Below are 27,875 nucleotides of genomic sequence, written 5' to 3'. Positions count from 1 at the left end.
TTGAGACCCATGTTCTAGGAGTGGTAGTTGTGTGTTTGGTAGTAGTCGGGTTACATCATGCTGTGACGAGGCCGCTCCTGCTGGCCATAATTGGAGATGTGCAGCTCTGTTATTCTCCCTCACTGCCTCAGCTGGTTGTGAACGGGACGGTAGCCACAGTTAGCCTCCTAGCTTCCTCTGTCCTAGCTCCATGTTATCACCAGACACCGGGAAAAAAACTCTGGCGACACACCGCTTCACTGTCTGCGTCTTCTTTCTGCTGCCGCTCCTCTCAGGTCAGTTATGACTCGTTTTATGTATTTAGTGGACTAATGTTAACTTAGGGTTATGAAGGGAATGGTGGTCTGAGTTAGCATACACCGTGACATAAGGCGAAGGGTAGGAAGTTTCTGTTGTGGAGGAATAAATAGCAGCTTAACACTAAATTAAACCAACTCGGAATGTGAGAAAATGAGAGAATTAGATGTAGCGTTTCTTTTACTGTTATTTTAAGGCTCAGACAGGTAGCAGTGAGATACAACCGATACAACGCTACATAACACAATGTGATACAAAGTAACTAACGTCACTATTACTGACATTTTACTGTGTACATCAGCTGAGTGGACCAGAGCAGAACCACTAAACAGATACATGTCCACAGCTCCTCAGCTGTGTGTCAGAATGGCGCACTGGGGATTCAGGTCAACTTATCAACCAGCTGCATGCTGGACATCAAGCCCATGGTCTTTTATGGTGTTAACATAGCGTAACATATGATAGTTCGAGTTCACATACGAGTTCTACTCACTTTATTCACTTGATCACTTGTACATTACAGACATGTCTGGTTTTTGAAAGAAAAAATGAAAGAACATTTTTAAAATTGACCATATTTAGCCCTGTCTTCATATAACGCTTTCAAACATATTACATGAACACTTGAAAGCCTGATGGGGGAAGATAAAGCACTCCTAACTGCGATACCTTACTGACATCTAGTGGCAGGGCCTTACTGGCCCAGGGACTGACAAGTACTCCTGGCTGCAGTGTGCAATTCGGGGCGGAGCTTAACGCACGTTGAGGTGGGTGGAGCCAAACGTTGATGTGGGTGGAGTCAAACCATAGACTGTATATGCTGGATGGAGTCTGTTAGATTGACTCAATCAAACTAAGTTTGAAGCGTTAATGCAGCTGACAAAAGTAAAAAGCTAACGTTATGCTATAGTGAACTACACCACGGTCACATGAACAATGATAGTGTTATGCTTCAGATGGTCTCTGACAGGCTAGCCACTGGTTTTGACAAGCTAGGAAAACAGTAGCCTAATAAATTGTTATGATCTACAATCTGCAAGAGTTTGCAAGAGCACTGAAAAACATGACTAGAGGCTATATCAGTGAGAGAGTTGCTATCCGTGTCCGGCATGATGATGTTTACTGTCAACAACCATCAACCTCATTTAGTTACTTGTTAGCAACCACCTTTTTAAGGACACCTAAAAACATAAAAATTCACAGGTGGGGGTATTTACTAACATGTTTCATGTCATACAACAAAACGCAAACATCTCTTAAGCCGGTGTTAACCACAGACCTTATTTCAGGCATCTAACAAAAAAAAACATTGAAATGGCTAAAATGCTAACATCTTGATATAAGAACTCATTCCTGTGGCGCCCTTATTATATACCAAAGAACTGAACTTTCAAGAGGACAAAAGTGGATACAGGCTGTAATTTCCCAGCTTGGGATGAATAAAATCTATCTATCTATCTATCTATCTATCTATCTATCTATCTATCTATCTATCTATCTATCTATCTATCTATCTATCTATCTATCTATCTATCTATCTATCTATCTATCTATACAGACGTGAGACATCAGCAGTTACAATGGGGAAAACTGTGAGATCCTGAAATTCACTATGTTTAACATTAACTTGCGTATTCAGAGCATTGTCACTAAGTCATATCTCGAGTCATTTTTAGGCTACGTATAATTCTGTAAGTTAAGATAAAGTCACTATGTGACTCGTGTTGTAGTAGAATGTGAATAATTCAGAAAGCTTTGCAGTATTAAGTGTAGGGGTGGGCAATATGGCCCTAAAAGAATATCACGATATTGCAGGCTATTTTTGCGATAATGATATTCTTGACCATATTAGGAAATACTTAAAAAGATATAGAAAATATGTTTTTTTTTAGTCTGTATAAATGAATAAAAATCTAAAATGTAGTTTGAAGTGCAAATGTCAACTGTTGCCAAATACAAAAGATTTACTCTTGACTCTTGACAGGGGCATATTTTAATGAAATTTTGTAAAGGAGAAAAAAAGGTTCTTGTATGTTTTATTTAAGGCATCTTATTTTGACAGTCTTCTTGTAAATTCTGTGATGGATTATCTTAACACACTGTGCTCTTATTTTGAAAGCTGCATGTGTTTAGCGACAGGGAGTAAGTAGGTTTTTGTGATTAAAACAACTTCAATTGTTAGCTAATGTTAGCTCGCAGCTAACGAATGGCATAATGCCCATACTAGTTCATAGTATTGAATTTGTGCACACACAGACGCACACGGAGAGATGATGTGGGTGCGGGACTGATACAGATAGGTTGGCACGTTTCTCTATCATCCTTCACTTGTTTGAAGCGGCAGCTCGGTGTATTCAGTTGTGTAAGTGTGTGAATGCGCGGGCATGTCTGGGAGAGGTGGGGGTCGGGTTTGACTGACTGGTGACAGACACTCAACGTAACACCACTACATCAAGAAGTAGGAACGTTGCCAATATCATGATATGCATTTTTTTTAACAATAAAAAAAAAAAATACCGATATTATCGGGAACGATACGATATGGCACACCCCTAATTAAGTGCCATAGCTTGCTAACATATAGCTAACATTAGCTTGCTAGCAGTCAACTTTCTGGTAGACATAGTGCTAAAATAATCATATCATGTGCTTTCATCTAATAATTTTATCCAGAAACAGACATTTTGTTCGTGTTTCAGCTTAGGTTCAGGTTGAGGAAATACTTCACATCAACATTACGTCTTGACCGAGGCACCAGGTCAGCAATCAATCAATCAAAGGGTCTCAGAGGGTCGGAGACATGGAGACTGATTGTTGAAGTAGAACAGCATCAATTATTTATGACATAACACATTCTTTTTATAAGGATAGATGGTCAGATTAACAGATCTTCCACGTCAGAGAAGCAAAGTAAGCTGTTTGCTGTTGTTGTTGATTTTATACACACAGTTTATCACGGGATCTCTCGGTCTCCCGTACGTTCAGGATTATCGCGTGTTCTCGTTATCTCGTGTGTATACGGCTGGCTCGCTGCGCTGCATTGCCCGGTGGAAATCCCCAGAAACTTCCGTCTGTCCAATAGTACACATCATCGTCTTGCCGTCCCTCCCCGTTCTGTGATTGGATACCAAAAGCAGGGCTAAGAATCGTCCATGGACACCATGCCGCCTTGCAGTTCGAAAGGAAATTGAGCGCGCAAGGCAGCATGGGTATGCCCAGGCTAAGAAAAAGAAATTGACAACTTTAAAACAAGCTGGTTCGCTTTCATGGCTTACTGGGACACTTGAAGCTACAGTTGGTAACCATTACATAAAAACGTTTTTGTTTTATGTTGAAACTGTCACTATATCCTGACAGTATACATGACAGATTGTAATGCTGTTGATCTGCTTCCTAGTGACTTGCATTTGCAAGAATCCCCTGTGCATAAATGAAAAACCACTTAGTTGTCTCTAAGCTATCAATAATGCCAATGACTGTTGGTGAACTGCAGTCAAGCTGTAAAAAGAAGGCAGTGCTGATGAGACATAACTCAAGGTTCTGTTAATGCGTTGCTTATTTCTCCCTTCAGAGGTTTTCAGAAACCTATTTTAGTGACTGTTTAGCTGTAAAATGAGTTTGTGACCTGACTGCAATTTTCTAAACAGTCAAGCCAACATTCTCATTCACGCGAGGTCTCATTCATTCAGTCTTTTTTTGGCAAGTTACCAACTGTAGTTTTAATGGAATCAAAGGTGCTCTTATTACAACAACATGGTGCATTACATATTACAAACTGCATCAATATATTATTTATTTATAATTTCTTAGTACCAGTAAAACCATTCCTTTTCTGCTGTCAGTGGGTGGAGCTTTGCTCAATTTTCCCTGGATGATTCATCACCTCTAAGAGGGTGTAATCATTTCTGTCCCTGCAGAGGGACAACCTTTTCACAGACTTTCTGTTTTCTATACAGCATCTCGCATGAGGTGAACTCCTAATGTTAAAGGGATAGTTCGGATTTTTTAAAGTGGGGTTGTATGAAGTACTTACCCACAAACAGTGTATTACCTGCAATACATGATGGTCTGCACATTCCCAGTTTGGAGAACCAGACGCTCCAGGCAGGAAACAGACAGCACACCTGTAATAAAACATATTTTAACCACCTTAACAAAGGCCCACCCTAAAAATGTTACACCTGTTTTTGTGTACATTAGGTTAACAATATGTCCAACGAGTTTTGTTGCTATCCACAGCCGTTTCATTTGGCACTACTTTTTCTCAACTGTAGAACTTCCATGCTCTTACACATAGGTCGTCTGAATCAAACTCTCTCTCTTTCAGTTTGTTCAGTCTCCATCCATCCACAAAAGTTATTCTTCTATTTTTCATTTCATAAATATATCATTCTGTCTCCATATTAACTGGCATTTCATCTTCACTGTTATAATCACACATTTTATTCTCTTGTATTTGTTATCTTGTACAAAAACTAGCAACTAGATTCTGACAAACAGCTGATCTGTGGCAGTATACAAAGTATATTAGTGCACTTATCCGTAGGAACACGGAAATTCTAAGTTTGAGAAAAAGTGTGTGCCAATATAACACACACATTAACGGGTGTAACATTCTTAGGGTGGGCCTTTGTTTAGCTGGTTGAAATAAATTTTGTTACAGTCTCTGTCTACAGTCTGTTTCCTTCCCGGAGCGTTTGGTTCTCCAAACTGGGAACGTGTAGACCAACATGTACTGCAGGTAACACACTGAGGCTACGTTTACATGATGACGGTCTGAACAGAAGAGGCAAAAGTGGCGTCACGTCTTCACTTTTTATTCCGCGTTTAGACGAGCGTTTTCAGGAGGAACTCTGCTGCATACGGTGACGCTAAAGTGTGTGAATTGGATTGGGTATGCATGCCAGGCGGCATCACTTAAAGAGATAAGAGCATCTTTGGGCATGTGGAAGTTTTCACGCCACGCATTTTCATCAGCTACTCCTTCCACAAAGTTCTCCCACCATCCACTAGATCTCTATTTCCCTGTACTGGCACATGTATGTGACGTGTACGCGACGTGAGCAGATCTGAGCAGAGTTTCGAGCTTGGCAGTGGAGCGTATTAAAGTTTTCCACTCTGGAGGGTGGTTTCAGATTTTTGCGTTTTTAACCCCAAAAACGCCGTCACCGTCTAAACGTAAGGCACTTCCCATAAAATATTTCTTTGTTTTTACCTACAAGCGTCCTCATGTAAACGGGGCCTGAATGTGGGTAAGTACCTCATACACCCCACTTCAGACAAATCTGAACTATCCCTTTAAAGTGTTTGTTGTAATTGTAGTTCAGTGATAAAATACAAAGAGCTGTGGCTCCTCCCAGCTTTAGATGTGTTGCCAGCCTGTCGGCACTAGAATATTTGTATTGTTTGGTGTGGAATTGTTTGGCTGACCTCATTCTGCAGCAGAGAAGCATAGCAGTGCACAGAGGCCAATACAGAGAGAGCAATCCACAGAGTGGACAGAGAAAAGCCTGAAAATACTGCTGAGCTTCTTTTCTCCATGGACTGAGCTGCACAGGGGTGGTGGTGCTGTTCTTTGTCTACTAGTAAGTTGGACTTAATGTAACTTGCTAGAATTTGTTGTTATATTATATAGCAAATCATAACTGTGTGTTAAGTTATATTTTTAACTGAAGCAAGACAGCGGAGTAGGGTGGAGAAATTATATAAAGAGCTTTGCAAATGACCTCAGCAGTCATCTGTCTGTTAGCTGTACTCTATGTGGTTCATTTGCTGATTTTAAGGCAATACACATATCTTATCTGTCAGGCTTTGCTGCCCTTAGTTGTTTGAGGTTGGCTTGGTGTGTCCGAATAAGTGCTATCTACAGCTGATACATCTTTTGGTAGAATACTGTTTTCTTCAAGGTTACTATTAGTCACAGGCTGCTTAAAACACTGCTATATAAGGCCATCTTTAAACAGCTGTTTATTTCAAAGTACCTCTGCAAACCATGGGATTTTTCAAGTGAATACTTGAAGTGAATTATTCAAGTGAATATTTTCTCAGACTGCCACAACTGATTCAGAGATTAAATAGTCCAACCTTCAGATGATCAAAGGGCCTGAGTCATTCATTATGTGCTTTACAGAAATAGTCAACTTGTATATTGGGTTGTTGCAGTTGCAGCGGTATACATGGTGGTGAATGAGCGCAGTCTGTAGTGTAAAGTGCTTTGAGTGGTTGCAAAGCGACTTTATAAGTGCAGGTCCATTTTACCATTTATTTTACACATTTTATACATACTTCCATGTAAAACGTTTTAAAGTTTCAATCACAATAAAATATTTATTCAACCGAAAAAACCTGCTATTTTCATTCCTTTAAAATCAAAAGTGTAATTTTGTATAGCGTGATATAGGGCTGGGCGATATATCGATATAAAAAATATATCGATATATTTTTAAATGTGATATGGAATTAGATCTTATCGCATGTATCGATATAGTTCAGTGTTTTTTCTCTCTTTTATATAAAAATGTTGCCCTTACTATGGTTTTTCATATTTAGTTCTTTTGTAATGTTCGTAATTCTTTTTCTCATATAAATATATATATTTCAGAAAAAGATTGGCCTATTTTATTTCATAGGCTTTCTTTATTCAAGATATTTTTTTATTTAAATATGCACTTTATGGAGCTTTGATTTAAAAAAAAAAAAAAATAAAAAAAAAAAATAAAAAAAAAAAAGGTACTCCTGTTATACAGAATTTATATTCACTTATATAAATGGTAACAATAAAACTACTTGTGACATGTCATATTGTGCTTTGACTTTGACTGAACATTTGCTCTCACTTTGCAATAAAAAATATCAGGATATATATCGTATATCGATATCCAGCCTAAATATATCAGGATATGACTTTTGGTCTATATCGCCCAGCCCTAGCGTGATACAATGAAACTAATATTTCCTGAGATGGTTGGCATACTGTGAACACATCATTGCAACCCTACTTATAAATCACAGCCGAATGAACAGTCAGTAAATATTTCTCTTTCCTTCTCTCTCTTTATTCAATTCAATTCAATTCAATTGGCTTTATTGGCATGATGTAACACTGTACATATTGCCAAAGCAAGCGTCAGAAAAAAATATATAACAGTAAGGAAAGCAATATTACAATAAATTATTATAATTCTATTATTCATTATTCGTTCTCTCTCTCTCTCTCTCTCTCTCTCTCTCTCTCTCTGTTCTGTCTCTCTCTTCAGTGTGACTGTGTGTCTCATGGCTGTCCTCCTCAGACGTGGGCTTTTCGTGGCCCTGCATCATGCCTGCAGGCAAGGCAGGAGCTCAGTCTGCCACCCTGCACTGCCTGCTGCTCTTCTAGGTAGAGTAACCTGTTAGCTGTGGTGTCAACATGTGCTGGTGTGACTGTTGGGTTTCTCTCTTTCTCTCTCTCTTTCACTCTCTGTTCCACTCACTCTCCCATCGTGACTCTGCTGGGACAGTGCTGCAGATTCCACACATGCTTATCTCATACATTGACGTTTTTTAGTTGAGTTGCAGTCTTGTCGTCTGCAGTGGTCAATTTGCAGTGAGAAATTAGAATTTCTGGACAATAACGCCTTAAATATACTTCATAAGGCCAAATATGCAGTTTGCATGCATGTGTTATAGGGTTGTCACGATACTAAAATTTTCAACTCGATACCGATACTCAGGAAAATATTCCATACTCGATACCATTTTCGATACCACAAGGATAAAAACAAAGACCTCAAAATTTAACTGAAATATTTTTATTAACAAGAAAAATGCAACATGTAAAAATGAACAGAACCACAGATTAAATATTTATAATAAAAAACAGATGTGCAAAAAGAAACTGCAACCATGATAACAAGCTTCAGGTCTGAGGAAGTGCAATAAATAAATAAATACAATAACAATTAGAACAATATTTTGGATGCTGTGCACAATATTAGGAAAGCTTGACTTCTCTGCTTCATTCTGGGACTTCAAGAGAGAAAATAACACTTTTCATCGATACTTTTGAAAAGGAGTATCGTATTCTGATACGTTTTAGTATCGATACTTTTTTGAGTATCGATACTTTTGACAACCCTAATGTGTTACTTCCATTGTACGTGCGCAAATCCTTGGTGCGGGACAAATTGGCATAAAAATTAAGTTTCCTAGTTTGGAATGATTGTATTGAATGCTGAGTTATAGTCCATCAGTCTATAATTGAAGGAACTATGAGCAAACATACATTTGAGTGGAGGGACTTTAATGATGACACGTGCAATGTGGGGTCGTCCACATGCGTTTGGTAATGTCGTGTATGTTATATGTTACACTGAATTTTAAAGTCATAATTGTATGGTAGGCAACCTGTGGCTCTTCAGGCCATCTGCCGTGGCTCCTTGTGGCTTTGATAAAAAAAAATTACCCAAAATAAAAATGGTTATTTATTATCATTTTAATTTCAATGTTTCATTGGTGTAGGCCCATATCAATTTGTATTCTTCAATTGTAAAACTGTGTTGCTTATAAATGGCATTATATTTACCAGTACCTTAAACTCTAAATTCTGCCAAATACAAGTCTAGTTTTGAGTTTCCTTAGCTAGGCTAGCTTTTGATTCCAAATTTCCTGAGATATTTCTTCGGTGTCCAGCTTCCTATTTGAACTTGGGTCCTCGCTGCATTCTGACAAAATCATATTAATGACTGCTCATTATGACCTATTAGTAATGTTGGTAGGTTAATGTAGACTTCAATTAAGGCTGTTTTATCTTAATGTTAAGGCTCAAATAAGTTTTTGGCTCCATTCCGACATTTTTCCTAATTTTTTGGCCAACAATGGCTCTTTTGTTTGAAAGGGTTGCCGACCCTTGGTCTACTATGTGGATATGTTGCATGTCCTTACCTGTGTTAAACTGTTTCATAATTGCAAACGATAACAATTAAGACATCAGTCCGCTACCTCCCAGATAACAGGCCAGCTAGCTACATCGTTGGTCAACCGGTAGTGAACGTAGACTGTAATAAATACGGACGTAGCCTCTGTGACATCACCCATAGGTTTCTAAAGAGCCAAGATGGAGCTCAAAGTGTGTGCCTGACTCTTCCTAACTCCTGGCTAATCCAAAAAGGACAACGTGGTACAGTGGGGGTGAGCTGAGGCCGGCTTAATGCAGCGATGAGCCACCTGCTGCTCAAAGCAGCCACATCCTTAATTATGTATCTTTTTAAATAGAGCTGCAACAATTATTCGATTAATCGAACACAAATCGATTATTAAATTAATCGTCAACTATTTTGATAATCCAATAATTGGTTTGAGCAGAAGACAATAAGTCCAAATTCTCTGATTTCAGCTTCTTCAATGTGAATATTTCTGGTTTCTTTGTTCCTTTATGACAATAAACTGAATATCTCTTTGGTTTGTGGACAAAACAAGAGATTTGAGGACGTCATCTTGTGGTTTGGGAAACACTGATTGATATTTGTATGCATTTTATTGACCAAACAACTAATCGATTAATCGTTTAAATAATCGACAGATCAGTCGATAATGAAAAGAATCGCTAGTTGCAGCCCTAATTTTAACCTTAATATAAATTAAACGGGTGGGTTATATAAATATGTAGCCTCCTCACAGTTGTTACGAAGGGGAACTTATCTATAGAGACCAAAACTGTTTTTGAACCAGGCTGTAAACATGTTTATTTCTGCTGAAAAGTTGGGTATTTTTAACATAGGGGTCTATGGGGGTTGACTCCTCTTTTTGTCTTAGAAGCTGCTCCTTGGTAGGGGCAGACAAAAGACTATTCCAGATACTATTCAGTCCACTCCTATGTGATTCCAATAATGTGTAACATTACAATTACATAATTGTTGTTAATTACATAATAACATTACAATCGCTACAATATGTATGGACCTCAGATGTTTAAGCTACAATGACTTTGCATTGTCAGATATTATTTGCACAACTTGATGTATTGTTGGTTAAAACTCAGCGCAAAGCACAATATGGACAGATGATTTAAATGTATGAACCAGTGAGGAATCCAATAAGTGTGTACATGTGAGTGTACATGTTGGCATTAAAAAACCCCAACTTATTTTATTTAAATGACTTAAATGTTTAGCCATCACCAGCTGAAAGCCATCATACACAACACTATATGTGGACTGTAATGAAGCAATTATTCATCCATGCAGAAAGGTATTAATGCTTTTTGTTTTTCTAGGTGTGTGTCTATGTTCCTCATGTCTGTTAACCAGTGTCCTTCAAACTCTGCATTAACAGTGGGAATTCCAAAGCGATCATGATCCAGCTCTTTCACTCCACATCTTGTCTTTTCAGTATCTTGACGTATGTTGTTTCTCCCTCTGTCTGCTCCCCTTCATCCAGCCTAGTCCTTGGTTGTAGCCCTGCTGAGAGGTGTTTGGTTCTACTGGTGGGTGGAGTACCTCTCTCCAGCAGCCATGTCGGGCTTCAATCTGCTGCATCTAATAACCAAGAGCCAGCCTGTAGCTCTGAGGTCCTGCAGTCTTCCCTCAGGTCCACTGACTGGGTGCTGTGTGCCTGCTGTGCTCTGCCTCTCTAAAGCCTTAACACCTGGCTGGTGTGTCAGCATGTCTTTACTGTCCCAGTCTTTGTGTTCAGAATGATGTGAGCTGAGCTGTGAGCTTTGATTGGTCCTCTTAGGGAATGTTTGCAGTGAGAGATGCTTAACAGTTCCCAAATAGGACCCAATCTGAACAGGGCTGGTTATTGGACCTCAGTTCTTTTGAACTAACAAGTGATTTGTATTTCCTGTTGAAGCAGTGAGTTTCAAAACCATCCAGGTACTGCAGTTATAGTGTTGTCCAGCAGAGGGCAGCATCAATACAAATTACAAAAAACAACAACCTTATACAGTGTACTGTCATTGGTTTCATTTTGCCATGAACAATGTGTCTCCAAAGCATCCATCCATCCATCCATCCATCCATCCATTTATCCATGTCAGCCTATCCGGGGCCGGGTTGCAGGGGCAGCAGGCTAAGCAGGGCATTCTAGACGTCTCTCTCCCCAGCCACAACGTCCAGCTCCTCCTGGGGGACCCCGAGGCGTTCCCGGGCGAGGAGAGAGATATAATCCGCCTGTGGCTTAGTTGGTAGAGCTTTCGTCCAGTAACCGGAAGGTTGGTGGTTCGATCCCCGACCATCGCTACATGTCGAAGTATCCTTGAGCAAGATACTGAACCCCAAATTGCTCCCGATGCTGCGTTCATCGGTGTGTGAATGAATTCCCAATGTGGCACCAATGTGCCCTGGTAGCCTTGGCCACCAAATGTTTTTTTTGCTTTGGATAAAAGCGCAATATAAGTGCACCCCATTTACCATTTACCATATCCCTCCTCCATGTTCTGGGTCTTCTCCGGGGCCTCCTACCAGTTGGACGTGCCCGGAACACCTCTAACGGGAGGCGCCTGGGAGGATCCTTACCAGATGCCCAAACAACCTCAACTGGCTCCTTTTGATGAGAAGGAGCAGCGGCTCTACTCCGAGCTCCCTCCAGATGTCTGAGCTCCTCACCCTATCTCTAAGGCTGAGCCCAGCCACCCTACGGAGGAAACTCATTTCGGCCGTTTGTATCCGCAATCTCGTTCTTTTGGTCACTACCCAGAGCTCATGACCATAGGTGAGGGTTGGAACATAGATGGACCGGTAAATGGAGAGCTTTGCCTTCCGGCTCAGCTCCTTCTTCACCACGACGGTCCAGTACAACGCCCGCATCACTGCTGATGCCGCACCAAACCACTTGTCCATCTCACGCTCCGTTCTACCCTCACTCGTGAATAAGACCCCGAGATACTTTAACTCCTTCGCTTGAGGCAGTACCTCTCTCCCCACCCAGAGTGTCCAAAGCAAAAAAAAAATCATCTCCCCTTCACCTCATGAAAATGAATCAACTGTCCAATCACAGCTTAGGGGTGTGGCAGTGGGCGGAGCTTACCAGTGCTAGTGATCTGTCAGTGAAGTCTCATGAACCAAGTTTCAACTAGATGGCGCTGTCTGTCTTCAACACCAGGCTGAAGGCACACTCCGTTACTATTGCGTGACCCTTTTTCTCTAAACCAAGAGCTCTATTTAGTGGGCTCGGAAAACAAAGAAAATGGTTCAAGAGGCTTCATAAAGAGGAAACCAAACTACTGACTTTTGCAGGCCAACCTGGAAGTTATCATCGGCAAACATTTTCTGATGCTTGCGTGTTTTGTTCGGCAGGTTATGTTTGAAGTGTTAACGCAGCTGACCGAAGTAAAAAGACAACAGAAGTATGGTTATGCCGTCAACTCAGCTAAATGTATGCCCTCATGTCTATTTTTTAAATAATAGCTGTACTTTTTGTTAACTGGGACAATGGTATCATATTGCGAAGCAACGACTAGTTCAATAGAGTAAAAGCCTGTGAGTTACCTGAACAGGAAACCCAGGACAAAGCGTTTTTTCAAAATAAAAGCCCTTTCAACTTTGAAATGTAAATATAAAGAAAAAAGATGGAGTTTTTGTAAGATGTAATTGAAGAGTTTTTCACTTGCCATGGAAAGTGCTTTCAAGAAGGAAGAAAAAGCTTTCCATCACATCATGAAATGTGACAGTACTTTGCATTTTGTATGTAACTATAGGTGTATGCTGCCCTCTGCTGGACAACACTGAAGTGTGACACACCTTTTCACTTTGTGTTCTGGGTTATGATTTCATATTAATTTGACATCAAAAATCCATTTCAGAATGAAAGACCAACTGCATGCATATAGAGCAAATGTATATAACACATTTATTTGTATTTAATTTAATATATTTGTTAAAAAGTTTGTATTTGGACATTTTAAATGTTCTACACTTATAAGCCTATAATTATGGCAAAGATGAGGGTTCTTGACAGACTGCACTCTATCAGTGGTTTTGCATGTTTTAGCACATTACAAATGACGAATGACATGTTATTGTTTTGCCAACTTATAATATTTTTTTTCAGGAGTCCATTGACATGCAGTGAGAAATATGACAACTGTACAAACATGAATGGGAATAAAATGAAAATGCATCCCTAAATTTGCAATAGAGCAACATTAGCATTCATTTGCAGTCCTATTTTTAGGCTTCTTGAGTCCAATAAATGACTCAGTTCTATAGAAATTGGAGTAATACAGAAAGCAGAGCATTCCAGATAACTGGCTGTTGGAACAGGTCCACCACCATTTCAGTTTTCAAACCACACCAAGCTTTAAATCTGGGCACAAAAATGACATTGCCATTGTTTATAATCACTGCTGACAGGTACACAGTGGAATTTTCAATGTAAAAGCTCATATTTATAATCCTTCAGGCCTAACAACCATAGAAATTCACAAAGGCTTTTTAAAATGCTTTGATTACATCAGTGTGAGCTCTTGTATATCAGGGCCCACACTCTTAATGTGTTGGTCTATGAGTCAAACACTTGTACTATATATGGTAAAGGAAAATCCACAGGATATCTTTTAAAATGGTTCATTTCTCCTTTGAGTTCAGCATCTGTTTAAGTTTGTAGCTCTACTCACATACTGCTGTCACATAGCAGAACTTTCAACTGCTAACAGAATAATGAAATGATTCACGCTTTGCTTCCTTGCAGCTTGCATGCACTGATTGTTGTGGTTTTATTTAACTTCACACTTAATGTTCAAAACGTTTTTTGCTCACAGGTTCTATATGTGTGTATGTGTGTTTGTGTGTGTGTGTTTAACAAAAACAAGATGTTTATCCTTACACAATAAGCGTCAGTTATCCTGGAAGGATTAGTGTCTGCATAATGAAGCAGTTATGATTGTGTCATATCTGAGGAGAAAAGTATCAGAGCAGACATTGATTTTGGAGCAGTAGAATTACCTCAAGATCTAATTATCATGTCATGATAAAAAAGACAACTATTCACTTTATCCTGAACAGCTGGCAGTGACAAACACACAAAAAGGCCTGGGGAAACACCATCTTTAATAAACAGTTCACATCTCTCCTACAGTTAATTGTAGAGCTGCAACAATTATTGGATTAATCGAACAATAATCGATTATTGAATTAATCGTCAACTGTTTTGATAATTGATAAATTGAGCAGTTTTTGAAAGACAATAAGTCCAAATTCTCTGAGTTCAGCTTCTTCAATGTGAATATTTCTGGTTTCTTTGTTCCTTTATGACAATAAACTGAATATTTCTTTGGTTTGTGGACAAAACAAGACATTTGTCATCTTGTGGTTTGGGAAATACTGATTGATATTTTTATACATTTTATTGGCCAAACAACTAATTGATTAATAGGTTAAATAATGGACAAATTAATCGATAATGAAAATAATCGTTAGTTGCAGCCCTAGTTAATTCATAGACACAGCTTTTTATGAGCATTTTAGTTATGATATGACAACATCTTCAGTGTTCATGTCAAACATAGTGAAAAAAGATGTAGTCATATATATGTCCAACATTCTCAGACAAAAATAGCTGCTAGCTCTTTTGGCTCACCTGCTTTTATTTCTATTTTGTGTGAGCACCATATGAAGACGCTTTTATCCTGGTGCCATCAGAAGGTATGCATAGTTAATATTTTTTGTCTTCTCATCTCAGGAGCACGTAGGACAAAGAAGACATGGCCAGTGAGCTTCTCTCAGGACGAGCTGAAGAAACGGCTCACACCACAGCAGTACCATGTGACCCAGGAGAGAGGAACTGAGAGGTAGGTCACGCTTCTATACACTTCATGACAGTAGGCTCCATTTAATGTCCTCAAGCTCCATTCCATCTTCTTGAGCTCCATTTAATATTCTTGAGCTCCATTCAATGTTCTCCAGTTTCAGTCAATATTCTCAAGAGGGTTCCATTTAATGTTCTTGTATGCACACACACACGTCTTTAGGAACATTCGTTCTTCTTCTATTCATAGATATGTTTGTTTTTTATGAATGCTCCATATTGTTATTGATGTATTTTCTTTAATACACTTCACCTACAATTGTGATTTGACCTATGGCTAAGCCCCGCCCCCTCCACTCACTCGGACAAACAGTCAATATTCGTTGACAGGTAGGAGTCACAGTAGGAGACATTTCACTGGAGGCAATTGATCAATTCTGGAGACAGAAAGATTATATATCATCTAGAAGTCACCAAAAGGGCCTGAACTATGCATTGGAGGGTTATATTAATAATTTTATTGTTGAGAAAGTCGATGAAAAGCTTCAGCTCCAGGCAAAAATGTACCATCACAGTGTAAATGTGATAAACCGATTTAATATGGAAATATTGGTTCATGATAAAATTAAATATGTCCTGGTCTAAGTTGCATATGTTTCCAGGACAAGCCTTTTTACCATCTTTACCCAGACTAGCTCTCTGTTAGTTTGGTGCTACAGTATTTACATGAATCATTCAGCAAAACACTGCTAGCATTTGTTATCTCTGTTATTTACAGATAAGTTAATGAAGCTAAGCTCCAAAAGTTAGCGTTAGTATAACTAGAGCCCTTTGGACAACAGCTTACAATTAGGGCTGGGCGATACAACAATATAAAAAATATATTGATATATTTTTAAATGTGATATGGAATTAGACCATATCCCATGTATCGATATAGTTTATTTTCTTTCTTTCTTTATATATAAATGCTGCCCTTACTAGGGTTTCTCATATTTAGTTTGTTTGTAATGTTCGTTATTCTTTTCTCATATAAATATATTTATTTCGGAAAAAGATTGGCCTATTTTCTTTCATAGGGTATTTTTTTTAAGATGTTTTTTTATTCAAATTTGCACTTTAGTGAGCTTTGATTAAAAAATAAGGTTTTCCTGTTATACAGTATTTATGTTCACTTAAATAAACGGTTTCAATAAAACTACTTGTGACATGTTATATTTGACTTTGACTGAACATTTGCTCTCACTTTGCTATAAAAATATCGGGATATCGTATATCGATATTCAGCCTAAATATATATCGGGATATGAATATGGATCCCTATTGCAGCCCTACTAACAATCAAAGTACAAAAACGAGCACATAACAGGCCAATGAACTCCCAGCAAACAAATTGACATGATGTACAACGCAGCTAGAAGCTAACATTAGCCTAACGTTAGAAAGGGTTAGGCTAACATGCACACCATTTGACCATTTTAAACTTAAAATGTCAAGAAAAAACGAATGAAAACTGACTAACTCCAATGCATTTCAATGGACGTGGAAGCAGAGAATGTCCGAGTGTATTGGGTTAGCTATGCGCACTGTGATTGGCTCATCATGTTTGGGGGCGGGACTTAGCCACACTCACCTCTTATTGCAGCTAACATGAGTCCTCTGTGACCTGTAAAACTCACACTCTAATGCCTTTGCTCATTATCTGTGATAGAACAATAACAGATTTTCACACAGAGCAAATAAAAAATGTGAATTCTGGTATAAATTCCTTTATAAATTGATGGCGCACCACTGAGCGTCTCTCTGCTTGGCTGCTGACAGCGCTGTGAACTTAAGACTCACACGTAGCACTTATCAAAGAAAGCATGAGGTTGCTCCCATTACTAATTAAAGAAGGACCATTCCAACAGAGCAGCTGAGCCATTGAATTGTACTAATGCAGCCATGTTCCACAGTGCCTTCACTGGAGATTTCACACATCATAAAGAAGACGGGACCTACACTTGTGTTGTCTGTGGTGCCCTGCTGTTCAAGTAAGAGCTGCACTATTTCTATCAGTCAACAACAACATGTGTGTGTCTGGCTTCATGAAAACTGAATTTTTTCGTCAGATGTTTAGAGCCATAATACTCTATGCTACAATATAAGAAAAAAAAAATATGATATTGGCATAATTTTATTAACAATAATGAAATAAGCTTTTTCTAACCGACACTTCTGTTTCCTTTTAAAGCTCCAACACTAAATTTGACTCCGGATCGGGTAAGTTGAACCGTGTTGCCCATGTTGGCCAGTTTCTCACCTGCAGCTCTTTTCTCTGCTCTAATATTTTTACAAGCTGGGTCTGTTTTTTGCCAATGCAGGTTGTATCTCTGAAGCCTGAAATTCTTGTTTGAACTTACTGTGTATATATATGAGGGGTAGGCAACTTGTGGCTCTGGGGCCACATGTGGCTCTTCAGGCCGTTTGCAGTGGCTCCCTGTGGCTGCGAGAAAATGTTTTATATTTAATGAATCATAAATTATATCAAATTAAATTTATTTTCTATTCTCTTTACATTTTAATTTTCATTGATTGTTGGTGTAGGCCCAAAGCAATTTGTATCCCTGAATTATAAAAATGTGTTGCTTATATATGGCATTACATTTGATGTTATTTTTACATTTTAGTCAACTAAAATGTGACCATAGAGTAATAAAGTCTAAGGCATCTTAACCTCTCAATTTTGCTAACATTAAGTCTAGTTTGAGTTTTCCTTCAATTCCAAATCTCCTGAGATATTTTAGTGTCCAGCCTCTCATTTGCACTTGGGTCCTGGCTGCATTCTGACAAAATCATACTAATAAATGCTCATTATTGTTTATTGTTAATTGTTAAACGGATCCCCATTAGCTGTCACCAAAACGGGACAAGCTAGTCCAAAAAAAATAAAAAATCACTTAATGATAATGTAAGAACAATGAAACATTGTAGATGTCATTAAAAATCATCAGAAATTATTCAGATAAGTTATTAAATTCACAAGTATTACATTCATTATTACATTCATACAGTCCATTCCCTACTCACTAATTTAAATAGTGCATTCTCAAATGGTACTTGATAGATATTTAGCTATTCAGCTTATGTATGTTCTGTACATTATGACCTTATTAGTATAATGGGTAGGTTCATTCAGACTTAGTAGGCTGTTTCATCTTCATAGTAAGGCTCAAAATAAGGTATGCGGCTCCATTATGATATTTTTCTCTTCTTTTGGCCAACAATGGCTCTTTAGTTAGTACAGGTTGCCAACCCCTGGTATATACGTATGCTGATACTTGCTAATCATTGACCTCAAATTATTGGCTTTATCTTTAAGTACATACAGCAAAACTTTTTTTTCATGTTCTGGTCTCTCCATCAGTTTAACTGATTAGGGCCTCGGGGCAATCGCACCGAGCACTGGTCCCATACAGCAATAGCTGTAGGGACCACTGTTAGACTGTGGATTTTTTCTTCTTCCTCTTCCGGACGCAATTTCGTCGAGAAAAACTGCCCAAAATTTGGCATTGAAATGAATGGGACGGCCGGAAAAAAATGAGCGAAAAAGAACAATAATTGGAGATTTTTAAACGTCTACTTCTCCGGCATAATTTCACCTAGAGACTCCATTTAAACTTTAAACAGTAGACACAAGTCTTGTGTATTGGTGTATTCATCCACATTTCGATAGGTCATATAGTTTTTTATCAATCCCTGTTCAATGACCATGATCATTTTTGGATAAATGCTAATTCTAAAATTATAATGGGTGTGTATTGCATGGAATGTTCGTGTCACAATGTGTGACATCATCGCCAGAGTGTAGAGGGAGAGAAAAAATTGTCAAAAAATAAATTTTAAAACTGCGCTCCAGGCCGCAAATTCCACTCTACAGAAATAATTTATTCATAGAAATGTAGGAAAATTTGTCTTCTCACTCACAATGCTCTGGTAAAGCTGTCAGAGTTATAGTTTGGGCATTTTACTGCTTTTTTATTGAATAGTGACAGATAGAAAGGGGGAGACAGAGGGGAAGACATGCAGCAAAGGGACCCCAGGTCGGATTCAAACCCGGGTCCGCTGCAGCAAGGACACGGCCTTAATGGTACGCGCTCTACCAGTGGGAACGCCCCAAGCACATGTTTTTTTTAATGTATGCTTATTCTTTATTTGATGCCGGCAACACTTTTCACAAAAGTTGGGACAGGGGCAAAAAAGATTCCACAAGTCCATTAATAACTTGATAGTGGTTAGTGTCATGATTGGGTATGAAAGGGACATGTTCGAAAGGCTCAACTGTTGACAAGAAAAGATGGAGACAGATTGTGGAGACAGATTGTGAAAATCTGTGTGGACAAATAGTCCAACAGTTTAAGAACAATGGGCCTCATTCACGAACCGTTCTTAAGAACAAATTTGTTCTTAAGTCCTACTTACGAAGATTTTACGAAGATTGTGGCGTTCATGAATTTTGTTCTTATCCAGGATTTTTCTTTGGTAAGAACAAATCCTACGAACACTCAGGAGTACTCTTAAGCACATTTCAGTGCTGACATGTTGGCATGGTTGTGTTGTCTTCTTTTGTTAAGTTCAATAAAATACATTACAGTGACATTTCCGTCATATTTATGTATTTATTTATTAATTTCTCATTTTAATTAAATTAAATGTGTCAAAGCTTTAACATGAATCAAGTAAATTGGAAATCATGCCGTCCATTAGTGATACCACCCTATTTATAGGTGGCATTTCTCCACGACCTACAAAACAATGGCATATATATTGCTGCTGCAGGAGGGCTCTGTCCGTTCTGGTTCGGTTGCAAGTTTGCTCTGCGGGACTTCATCTGTGATAAAAAAAATAAATTAAATCAAGCCAAGGTTGCAACCCCTCAGTCCACAACCTCTGGACACAAACTCGCCACGGGCCCCTGCCTACACACGCAAAGTGCGCGCGCATTGGCGCTCTTCCCATTGCGCACATAACAACCGGCCAACACACAACCACACAACATTACTGTCAGTTTAGGTCTGTTTTGTTTGGCACCTGCCATGTACAGGACGATACATATATGATGGGAGAGACAGAACGCTCAAATAGCCAGTCCTTGCAGTATTAATTAAAATATAGGTAACCACCTATTTTGAAAAAAAACAACTATCAATCAGCTCATCCAGAGTGTCCCATTAATACTCTCTCTCCCTCGCGCTGGCCGGCGCACACAGACGCACTTACACACACAAATACAGGCACATGCCATGGAGGAGTCATGTTGTAATGGTAATTAAAAAAATGCACTAAATCGCGCTAATGTGTTCAGACCGACAGTCCGACCGGGGGGTTGAACAAGGCACTCAGATGCTGAGTACTCAGATACCGGCTACAGTCCTAGAAACTTAACCACCGGCTTTTTACTGGACTTCTTCGAGGAAAAGTCCTTGATTAAGTAATCACAGTCCAACTCTCTGACCAGTTTGGCCTCTACGGCCAGTTACATATTGTGGTTTCAAGGTATTATTCCAGAAAATAAATTGTTTGTGTTGTTGCACCCTGCACTAAGGCTGCTAATTTTTATTTTTATTATTTTTTTTCCCTGTGCTCCAACAGATTTACGCTTCGCTATAGGCATTCTGTTGCTGTTTCCTCTGTGTGGCGTCTACACACGGCCCTGCAGTCCTTTTTTATGGGCATTAATGGGCGGTTACCTATGCTAATCCTATGTAAATTAGACTCACCTGGCACGCGCGCTCAATTTACGAGGAGATGGCATTCATCAATTTAAGAACACTGCTGCGAACAATTCAGCGGCTTAAGAACACGCTGATGAATCTGACGTAGGGTCTTCTTAGAAATCTTCTTAAGAAGGACTTAAGAAAGAATCTAAGAAGATTCTTAAGAAGATATTGGTGAATGAGGCCCAATGTTTCTCAACGCAATTCCAAGGAATTCACGGATTTCACCATCTACAATCCATAATATCATTAAAAAGAACCCCAGAGAAATAAGATATAACAAATATGTATTTAATATGTTTGTATGTTATATGTATTTAATGTAATATTTATACAAGCCATCACTGTAATTTTTGCATTTTTGTAAAAAAAAAAATTCTTTTTCTCACTGTTAAATGTACTAAACACCATATCCCTAATGAAAATATATATTGTAACTAGAAAATTTCCTCTGGGGAAATTTTGAAAGGGCCACGGGGGCTACTGCCAGTGTGTGTACACTATGATGAGATTCTTCAGAGATTTCAAACTATGCCCTTTAGGCCCCGTTTACACAAGGACGCTCGCGGGTGAAAACGACAAAATATTTTATAAGAAGTGCCTTTCGTTTAGACGGTGACGGCGTTTTGGGGGCTTAAAGACGCAAAAATCTGAAACCACCCTCCAAAGTGGAAAAGTTAAATACGCTCCGCCGTAGCGTGTCCGTCTACACTGCCAAGACGCAAAACTCTGCCCAGATCTGCTCACGTCACGTATGTGTTTACGTCACATACATGCTCCAGTACAGGAAAATAAACAAACGTGGGATTATTTCCATGTGTCGGACCTTCAAGCTGCTCTGGCAGCTCTAATAAACTTACAGGAGTCTTTCCACCAAATGTACAGGATATGTACAGATAGTATTAGTGAACAGAGAAGGATCTGGAATTACCTCTATCACATTTTGGATGCAGCAATTCGTCGGAGGCAAGCCAGACGGCTGTGAACGAGACCTGGGAGATCTAGTGGATGGTGGATAACTTTGTGGAAGGAGAAGCTGATGAAAATGTGTGGCGTGAAAACTTCTGCATGCCCAAAGATGCTCTTATCGCTTTAATTAAAAAATTAAAATCACATAAAGTTACTGTTTGTGTGTGTGTGCGTGCGCGTGCGTGCGTGTGTTTGAAGCACGTGTATGCATGTGTGAGGAGTGTGCGTGCTTACGCGCATGTGTGTGTGTGTATCTGTAACTGTAATCACATCAAAGGTCAAAGGCAATCAGATCAAAGCAATCAACAGAATTGACTGACACCTGCTAATGTCCCGGAACATTGACAGGTGGAATTTCTGGCCTCGAACAGAAAGCATTTTTGGCAAAACCATAATACCTATCATAGAAAAAAAAAATATATATATATATATAATCTAAACTACCATAACTCTTTTTAGGACTACTTAAGATTAATTCTACATAAATATGCTGCGTTTTAAATAGGTGACGATTTAAATAGCTGGCTAATATGGTAAATTGGTGTATTTTAAGAGAGAAGCAGTTTTACAAACAGACCATATACCCGCCCCGACGGAGCGCTCAAAAAGGTTAGGGAACGCACCTAAGACCGAGCCATAATCTAGCTGTCTCCCTATTGGCTGGTGAAACACACCAGTTTAAGCGCAGGGCGGGACATCGTTCAGTCTGAGCAGACACCTCAACCTGAGAGGACGTGCGTGTTCTGGGTGCGAGCACAAAAGTTTTGAGAGCGCAGAGTTGAGATCTGAGCGCGTAGACTTTAGATTTGAGTGCGCACAGGACATATTTGAGTGCGAGCAAAATGTTTGTGTCCAAGAAGAAGAAATGTGAGCACAAGCATGTGATTTTTAAGTGCACACACACATTTTGAAAGAAAGCAGCAGAAATCTGAGTGCGAGCGCAAAATGTGAGCATGAGGAGAACAAATCTGAGCACGAGAAAGACAAATTATGCTCTCAAACTGAAAATCTACGCTCTTGAATAAAGATAGGATAATTCTTCCATATTATATCTCCCTTTTTCCGAAATCTTCCTGCGTTTTTAATATGGGAGCCATTGAGGCTGTTGGTGCGTGTTGGTGGCGCATCTGTGCGTCCTACGCCCAAACTATAACTCTGACAGCTTTACCAGAGGATTGTGAGTGAGAAGACAAATTTTCCTACGTTTCTATGTATAGACTATCTTTGTAGAGTGGAATTTGCAGCCTGGAGGACAACTTATTCTTGTCTATGTCGCGAAAAATTCGTATTCTGTAGAGAAAAGTAATAGCACACCGATCCTGATCAAACCACACGTTTTGATGCATAATTTGTCCTGCAACTCTTCAAGTTGTAGGACTAGTAGCGGGATGAAATTGCGTCCGGAAGAGGAAGAAGAAAAAATCCACAGTATAACAGTAGTGCTCGGGGCGAGTATTTTCTTGTCAATTATACTGCAAAACAGCATTTCTTTTGATGGAAATAACTTTTATTTATACAGTTAAAAAATTAATAATAGGGCAATCTTAAACGTGAAATCAACAGTGCCAATATCTTTACTGTAATATTAAAAAAAGTTCTACCGTAAAGTTCTGGCAACCACAGCTGCTGTTTTTTTTACTGTGAAAACAACAGTTTTTAGTTTTTTTTTTTACAGTGTACATACAAAGCTGGACAATGTCTTTATAAACAGCAGCTCTAAAGCGTAGCAGTGCTTTGAGCCAAATGCTAAAATAAGTATGCTAACATGCTTACAATATCAATGCTAGATGCAGGTGAAACAAAGTGTTGGTAAAGTAATAGTTAGGTTTGATAATAGTTATGTCTGTACCAAATGTCATGGCAATCCATCCAGTAGTTGTTGAGATATTTCAGTTGGGACCAAAGCAGTGGATCAACTGTCTTTGTTCTTTTCTGCAAAGCTCACATCAGCCAACATCAAACACAAAATACAACCAGTGCTGTCTTCTGCATGTCACTCCACCTGTGGACCTTCCTAACATAATACTGCTATGTTTCCAGGTTGGCCGTCCTTCTATGACCTGGTGAAGGAGGAATCCATCACTTTGTCTGATGATTTCTCCTATGGGATGCACAGAGTGGAGGCTACCTGCAGCCAGGTAAACCAGTGGTTCTCAACCTTTTTTCAGTGATGTTCCCCCTGTGAAACATTTTTTCAGCCAAGTACCCCTTAACCAGGACAAAGCATGTTTGGTTGGGGAAAAAAAGCCTTATAAACAGAGCGCTGTGCCATCTGTGTCTGATTTATTAAACTTTGGAACTGATAAACACATACAAAATTCAAACATTTGGAAAAAACCCCCAAACTATTTCAAACATTTTAAATGTTAATAATCCGTGACTAAATGTATTGCAAATATTTCTCATCACTAAAATGTAGTGATTCAAACTAATGCAGTAAAAACAGTGAGCATATAACCATTTAAAACTATAACTGCTACGCTTCAACCACGACTCCATCTTTGAGTTTTCAAGTGATTGACAGGTGATGCCAGGTGGCATATGACAGGTTGGGTCCAACCATCCTGGTATGGGGGAGACTCTGGGTTTTTAGGATCAGGAAATTGAATAGCCTACTCAATATAAAAATCATTTTATGAACTTATACTTATATTTTCCTAAAATATTTATCAAATAATTATTTTAAAGGATTTTTGCATGGATGCTACTTTTTAAATGTATATTTTAAAATCTCACGTACCCCCTGGAGTGCCTTCACGTACCCCGAGGTGTACGCCTACCCCCATTTGAGACCAACTGAGGTAAACTATAAAGACTGTATTACGCCCTACAGCTATTGTTTACTCTTTGAGCAGCGTCAACTCTACCCTCCCAAGATCTCCACCCACCTTTCACCAAATGTGGATCATCTTTCATAAAATCCCCCAGCTTCCTATCAGATGACTTTTCTTACCTATCACAGCACACATTTGGCAGGAGTTGCAAGGCAAAGGATTATGGTCAGACTAACATTAGTCTTTGTGCAAAACACTGCACCATTAATGTCATCTAGTAATGCATTGCAGCAGGCAATCACACATTCCTGATACTGAGGAAGCTCAGGCACTAAACCTTAGTGACCAGTCTGTAGAACAGCAACAATGTGAGTGATGCTGTTGTTGGAGCCATATTGAACACTTCAATATAATTAGAAAATATGTAAACTTGTTTTAAGTTAATTATATATATTTATAGTATTTTTATTTGTAAAATAAATTATTATTAAGGAAATGAACAAAATATGGAGCCAACCTAGTTTAAAACTTCAGAAGGAATTTAAAGACACTTATTTTATTTGTATTTGGATGGTGACATGTGCAATGGGCTTCCGATGGGCAGTGTAAACAGTTTTCCGACCCCACTCACGCACTAGAATACACACTTAGAAAACCAAATGTTTTAGATCGCATTAAGTGAATCGTTTTATTTTGTATTGAAATTAAGGAAAGTCAACCGGAGTTCTGTTCAATCAACATCAGAATTGGATGAGCGTCTTTGTGCATGCTTATTATAATATGTGTTTGCACCTCTGCAACCTAACCTGAGCTGGCTAAAAGCCAAAAAAAGATTAGCCACTTCAGCTGTAATGAATTGTAACATCTACTTTTTCCATGCTAACATGCTCTTTAGTAGTATACAAACTCTGGACATTACTCCTGCATTCATTTCTGATAATGGCGACAGCGACCTAGGCCGCATTTCTTTATCTTGCATTAGATAATGCATGATATTACACATATTTAGTGGATAATGCATAGTATTTGATTGCAGATGAATGCAGCGAGGCCCTTTAACTGCTCTGTTATCAGCATTCTTGCTTAAAGAAGCATGAAAAGCTCTTCAGCAGGGTTGAAAATCATTTGGTATCTGGTTTCGATTCTGCATATTGATCCCGGTTCTTAACCGTTCTGGAATTTGATTCTTTGAGGGACAAGGTCAAAACATGCCACATGCATATTTCACAGCACAAACAATTATAAAAACTTTTAAACACTTGAATGAATGCATAAAAACATTAATTGAGCAGAGTTTCCCCCAGAAAACTTGCTAAGCCTGGTGGTAGAGAAGCCCACCGGCAGTCCACTGTGTTTTTGTAAAAAAAAAAAAAGTTAACAGTTGACAAGAATTTCGAAATTATGACTATTATGTGTTATGAAATACTTAATGTAGAGTCTTACAAAAAGGTACAATCTTGACAAATCTTGAAATACAGTTAAAACAAACAAACTCCTTTCATTACTCAGAAAATAGTGACCTACAAGAAATTGCCCAGCAGTATGTTCAGAGACTATGATGGGGGGACCCAAACAAAGTCCAGGTGCCTGGGGCCATGCTCAGAATATTTTTGCCCTAAAAGCCTAAATTTGGTGCCTCTCGCACATTCTAATGCCAGGACCTAAAAAGCACTGGGGGAAACCCAAGAAAAAAAGAAAAGTCATTTTTGTAACAACTAACACAAATGGACAAATGTTGATAATGTAGAATATGTAAAGCTTGTTATTAAAATTTAAAAAAGCTACAAACCAATCTTTCTTGTGTTTCAGTGTGGAGGCCACCTGGGACACCTGTTTGATGATGGACCAAGACCCACAGGGAAACGTTACTGCATCAACTCGGCCTCATTGGGTTTCCAGTCCAAAGACGCGGCCCCTGCCTCCTCTGGGGCCGAGGGGGGAGCTGCCAGCAGCTCAGTGAGCGATGGGAAGACGGAGCTCTGAGAAAGACTCATGACCCACAGCAGACTGACAACTGTGCTTGTGAAGGGAGAGGTCACGTACATAACATGCTTTTGGTTCTGTGTTTCTGATTCACAATGACAGACAGGGTAGGTAATTATATTAGGGCCGGGACTCGATTTAAAAAAAAAAAAAAATCTAATTAATTAGAGGCTTTGTAATTAATTAATCAAAGTTAATCGCATTTTAATCGCATATAAATATTTGACCTGAGAACAGTAAGAAGTAATTTTTTTCACATGGATTTTTAGTATACCATTGAATAATGACTGAATACATAAGCTTAAGCAACAAAAACATTGTTTATTTTTGTTCAAGTCCAACAGACCAGTGCAATTTTTCCATTAAGTGTAGCAATAGCATATTTAGAAATATAGTACATTTCAGAAATTCAGGTAGCCTATAGGTAGGTAGACCTTCTGTAACTATAGTACTTTGGTTTTTTTAGTTAAACACAATCCACGCTAGCTACCACACTAGCTGCTAGCTGCTATATGTTTTGCATTGAGGTGATACTTGAGGCTCGATGTGCTGCGGTGATATGTGAATTCCTTGTTGCATAGCAACACAACCATGCTCTTATCGACGCTTCCATCCGTTGGTTTTTTTGTAACAAAATGTCCCATCATCCACGGGGCCAACCAAAGCGCTCTCATCAGCTTCTTCCTTCATATTCACTGTGGTTTGTTGTTGTCTGAACTCATGAACGCTAGTTGGTGCTCCAGTATAATCGGTCCGCCTGAAACTCATCCAGTGAGAAACGTTCCGCGGTGCAAAAATAAGTGCGATTAAAATGCGTAAATTTTTTTAGCGCGTTAATTTTTGTGTAATTTATTTATCTTAATTAACGCGTTGAAGTCCCGGCCCTAGTAATTATATTACTAAAAAAAGGAAGGAAGGTGCTTAGGCCACTGACACAGACCAGAGAAATCCTGTATCGGGTGTATAATCTATCACACGGGAAAGTGCACGCTTCCAAAACAGTCAAAGCTGCAACACACACTGCATCAGCTGATTGCCTTAAAGGGAACGTCTTCTTCCCTGAATTCCCTTTAATTCCCCAGGTCTGGGTAGTAGCATTTGGCCTGCTCATTTAAACACGGATGAAGTGCTGTGCAGTGTATTCTAACTAAATATATTTTATTAGAGTATATTTTTGAAGTGATATTTGATACTGAGAGGTTGATGAAATTGCCTATGCAAGTGCTCCTGTCAGCAGTGACATGGGCAGAGACAGAGCATACTGTGGCCTTTAGGTCACTTCCTCTTTCGGTTCCTTTAGTTCTTTGCAGTAGGAAATATTTATTTTGTGTTCACAGCTTGCATTAAAACTGTTGGATGAATAAAAATATCTGGA

The 27,875-nt window shown here is 38.9% G+C and overlaps 1 protein-coding gene across 4 annotated transcripts; it reads left to right on the top strand.

Annotated features, from left to right (window-relative positions):
- Positions 1-27,875, top strand: msrb3 (methionine sulfoxide reductase B3). Of its 4 annotated transcripts, none has more exons than XM_059325892.1 (7): positions 5-275; positions 7,554-7,672; positions 14,953-15,061; positions 16,974-17,051; positions 17,252-17,280; positions 23,784-23,881; positions 26,327-27,875. In XM_059325892.1, the coding sequence occupies exons 2-7, from the start codon at positions 7,570-7,572 to the stop codon at positions 26,498-26,500; spliced, it is 591 nt and encodes a 196-aa protein (XP_059181875.1). In that variant the 5' UTR covers positions 5-275; positions 7,554-7,569; the 3' UTR covers positions 26,501-27,875. The 4 variants fall into 4 exon arrangements, with proteins under 4 accessions (XP_059181877.1, XP_059181875.1, XP_059181876.1 ...); XM_059325893.1 differs by lacking the exon at positions 5-275 and adding an exon at positions 5,055-5,882; XM_059325895.1 differs by lacking the exon at positions 5-275 and adding an exon at positions 10,711-10,860.

Source organism: Centropristis striata, chromosome 22, assembly GCF_030273125.1.
Source record: "Centropristis striata isolate RG_2023a ecotype Rhode Island chromosome 22, C.striata_1.0, whole genome shotgun sequence".
Classification (NCBI taxonomy): Eukaryota; Metazoa; Chordata; class Actinopteri; order Perciformes; family Serranidae; genus Centropristis; species Centropristis striata.
The sequence above is the reverse complement of the archived record's forward strand: the minus strand, read 5'-3'. Positions and strand labels throughout refer to the sequence as shown.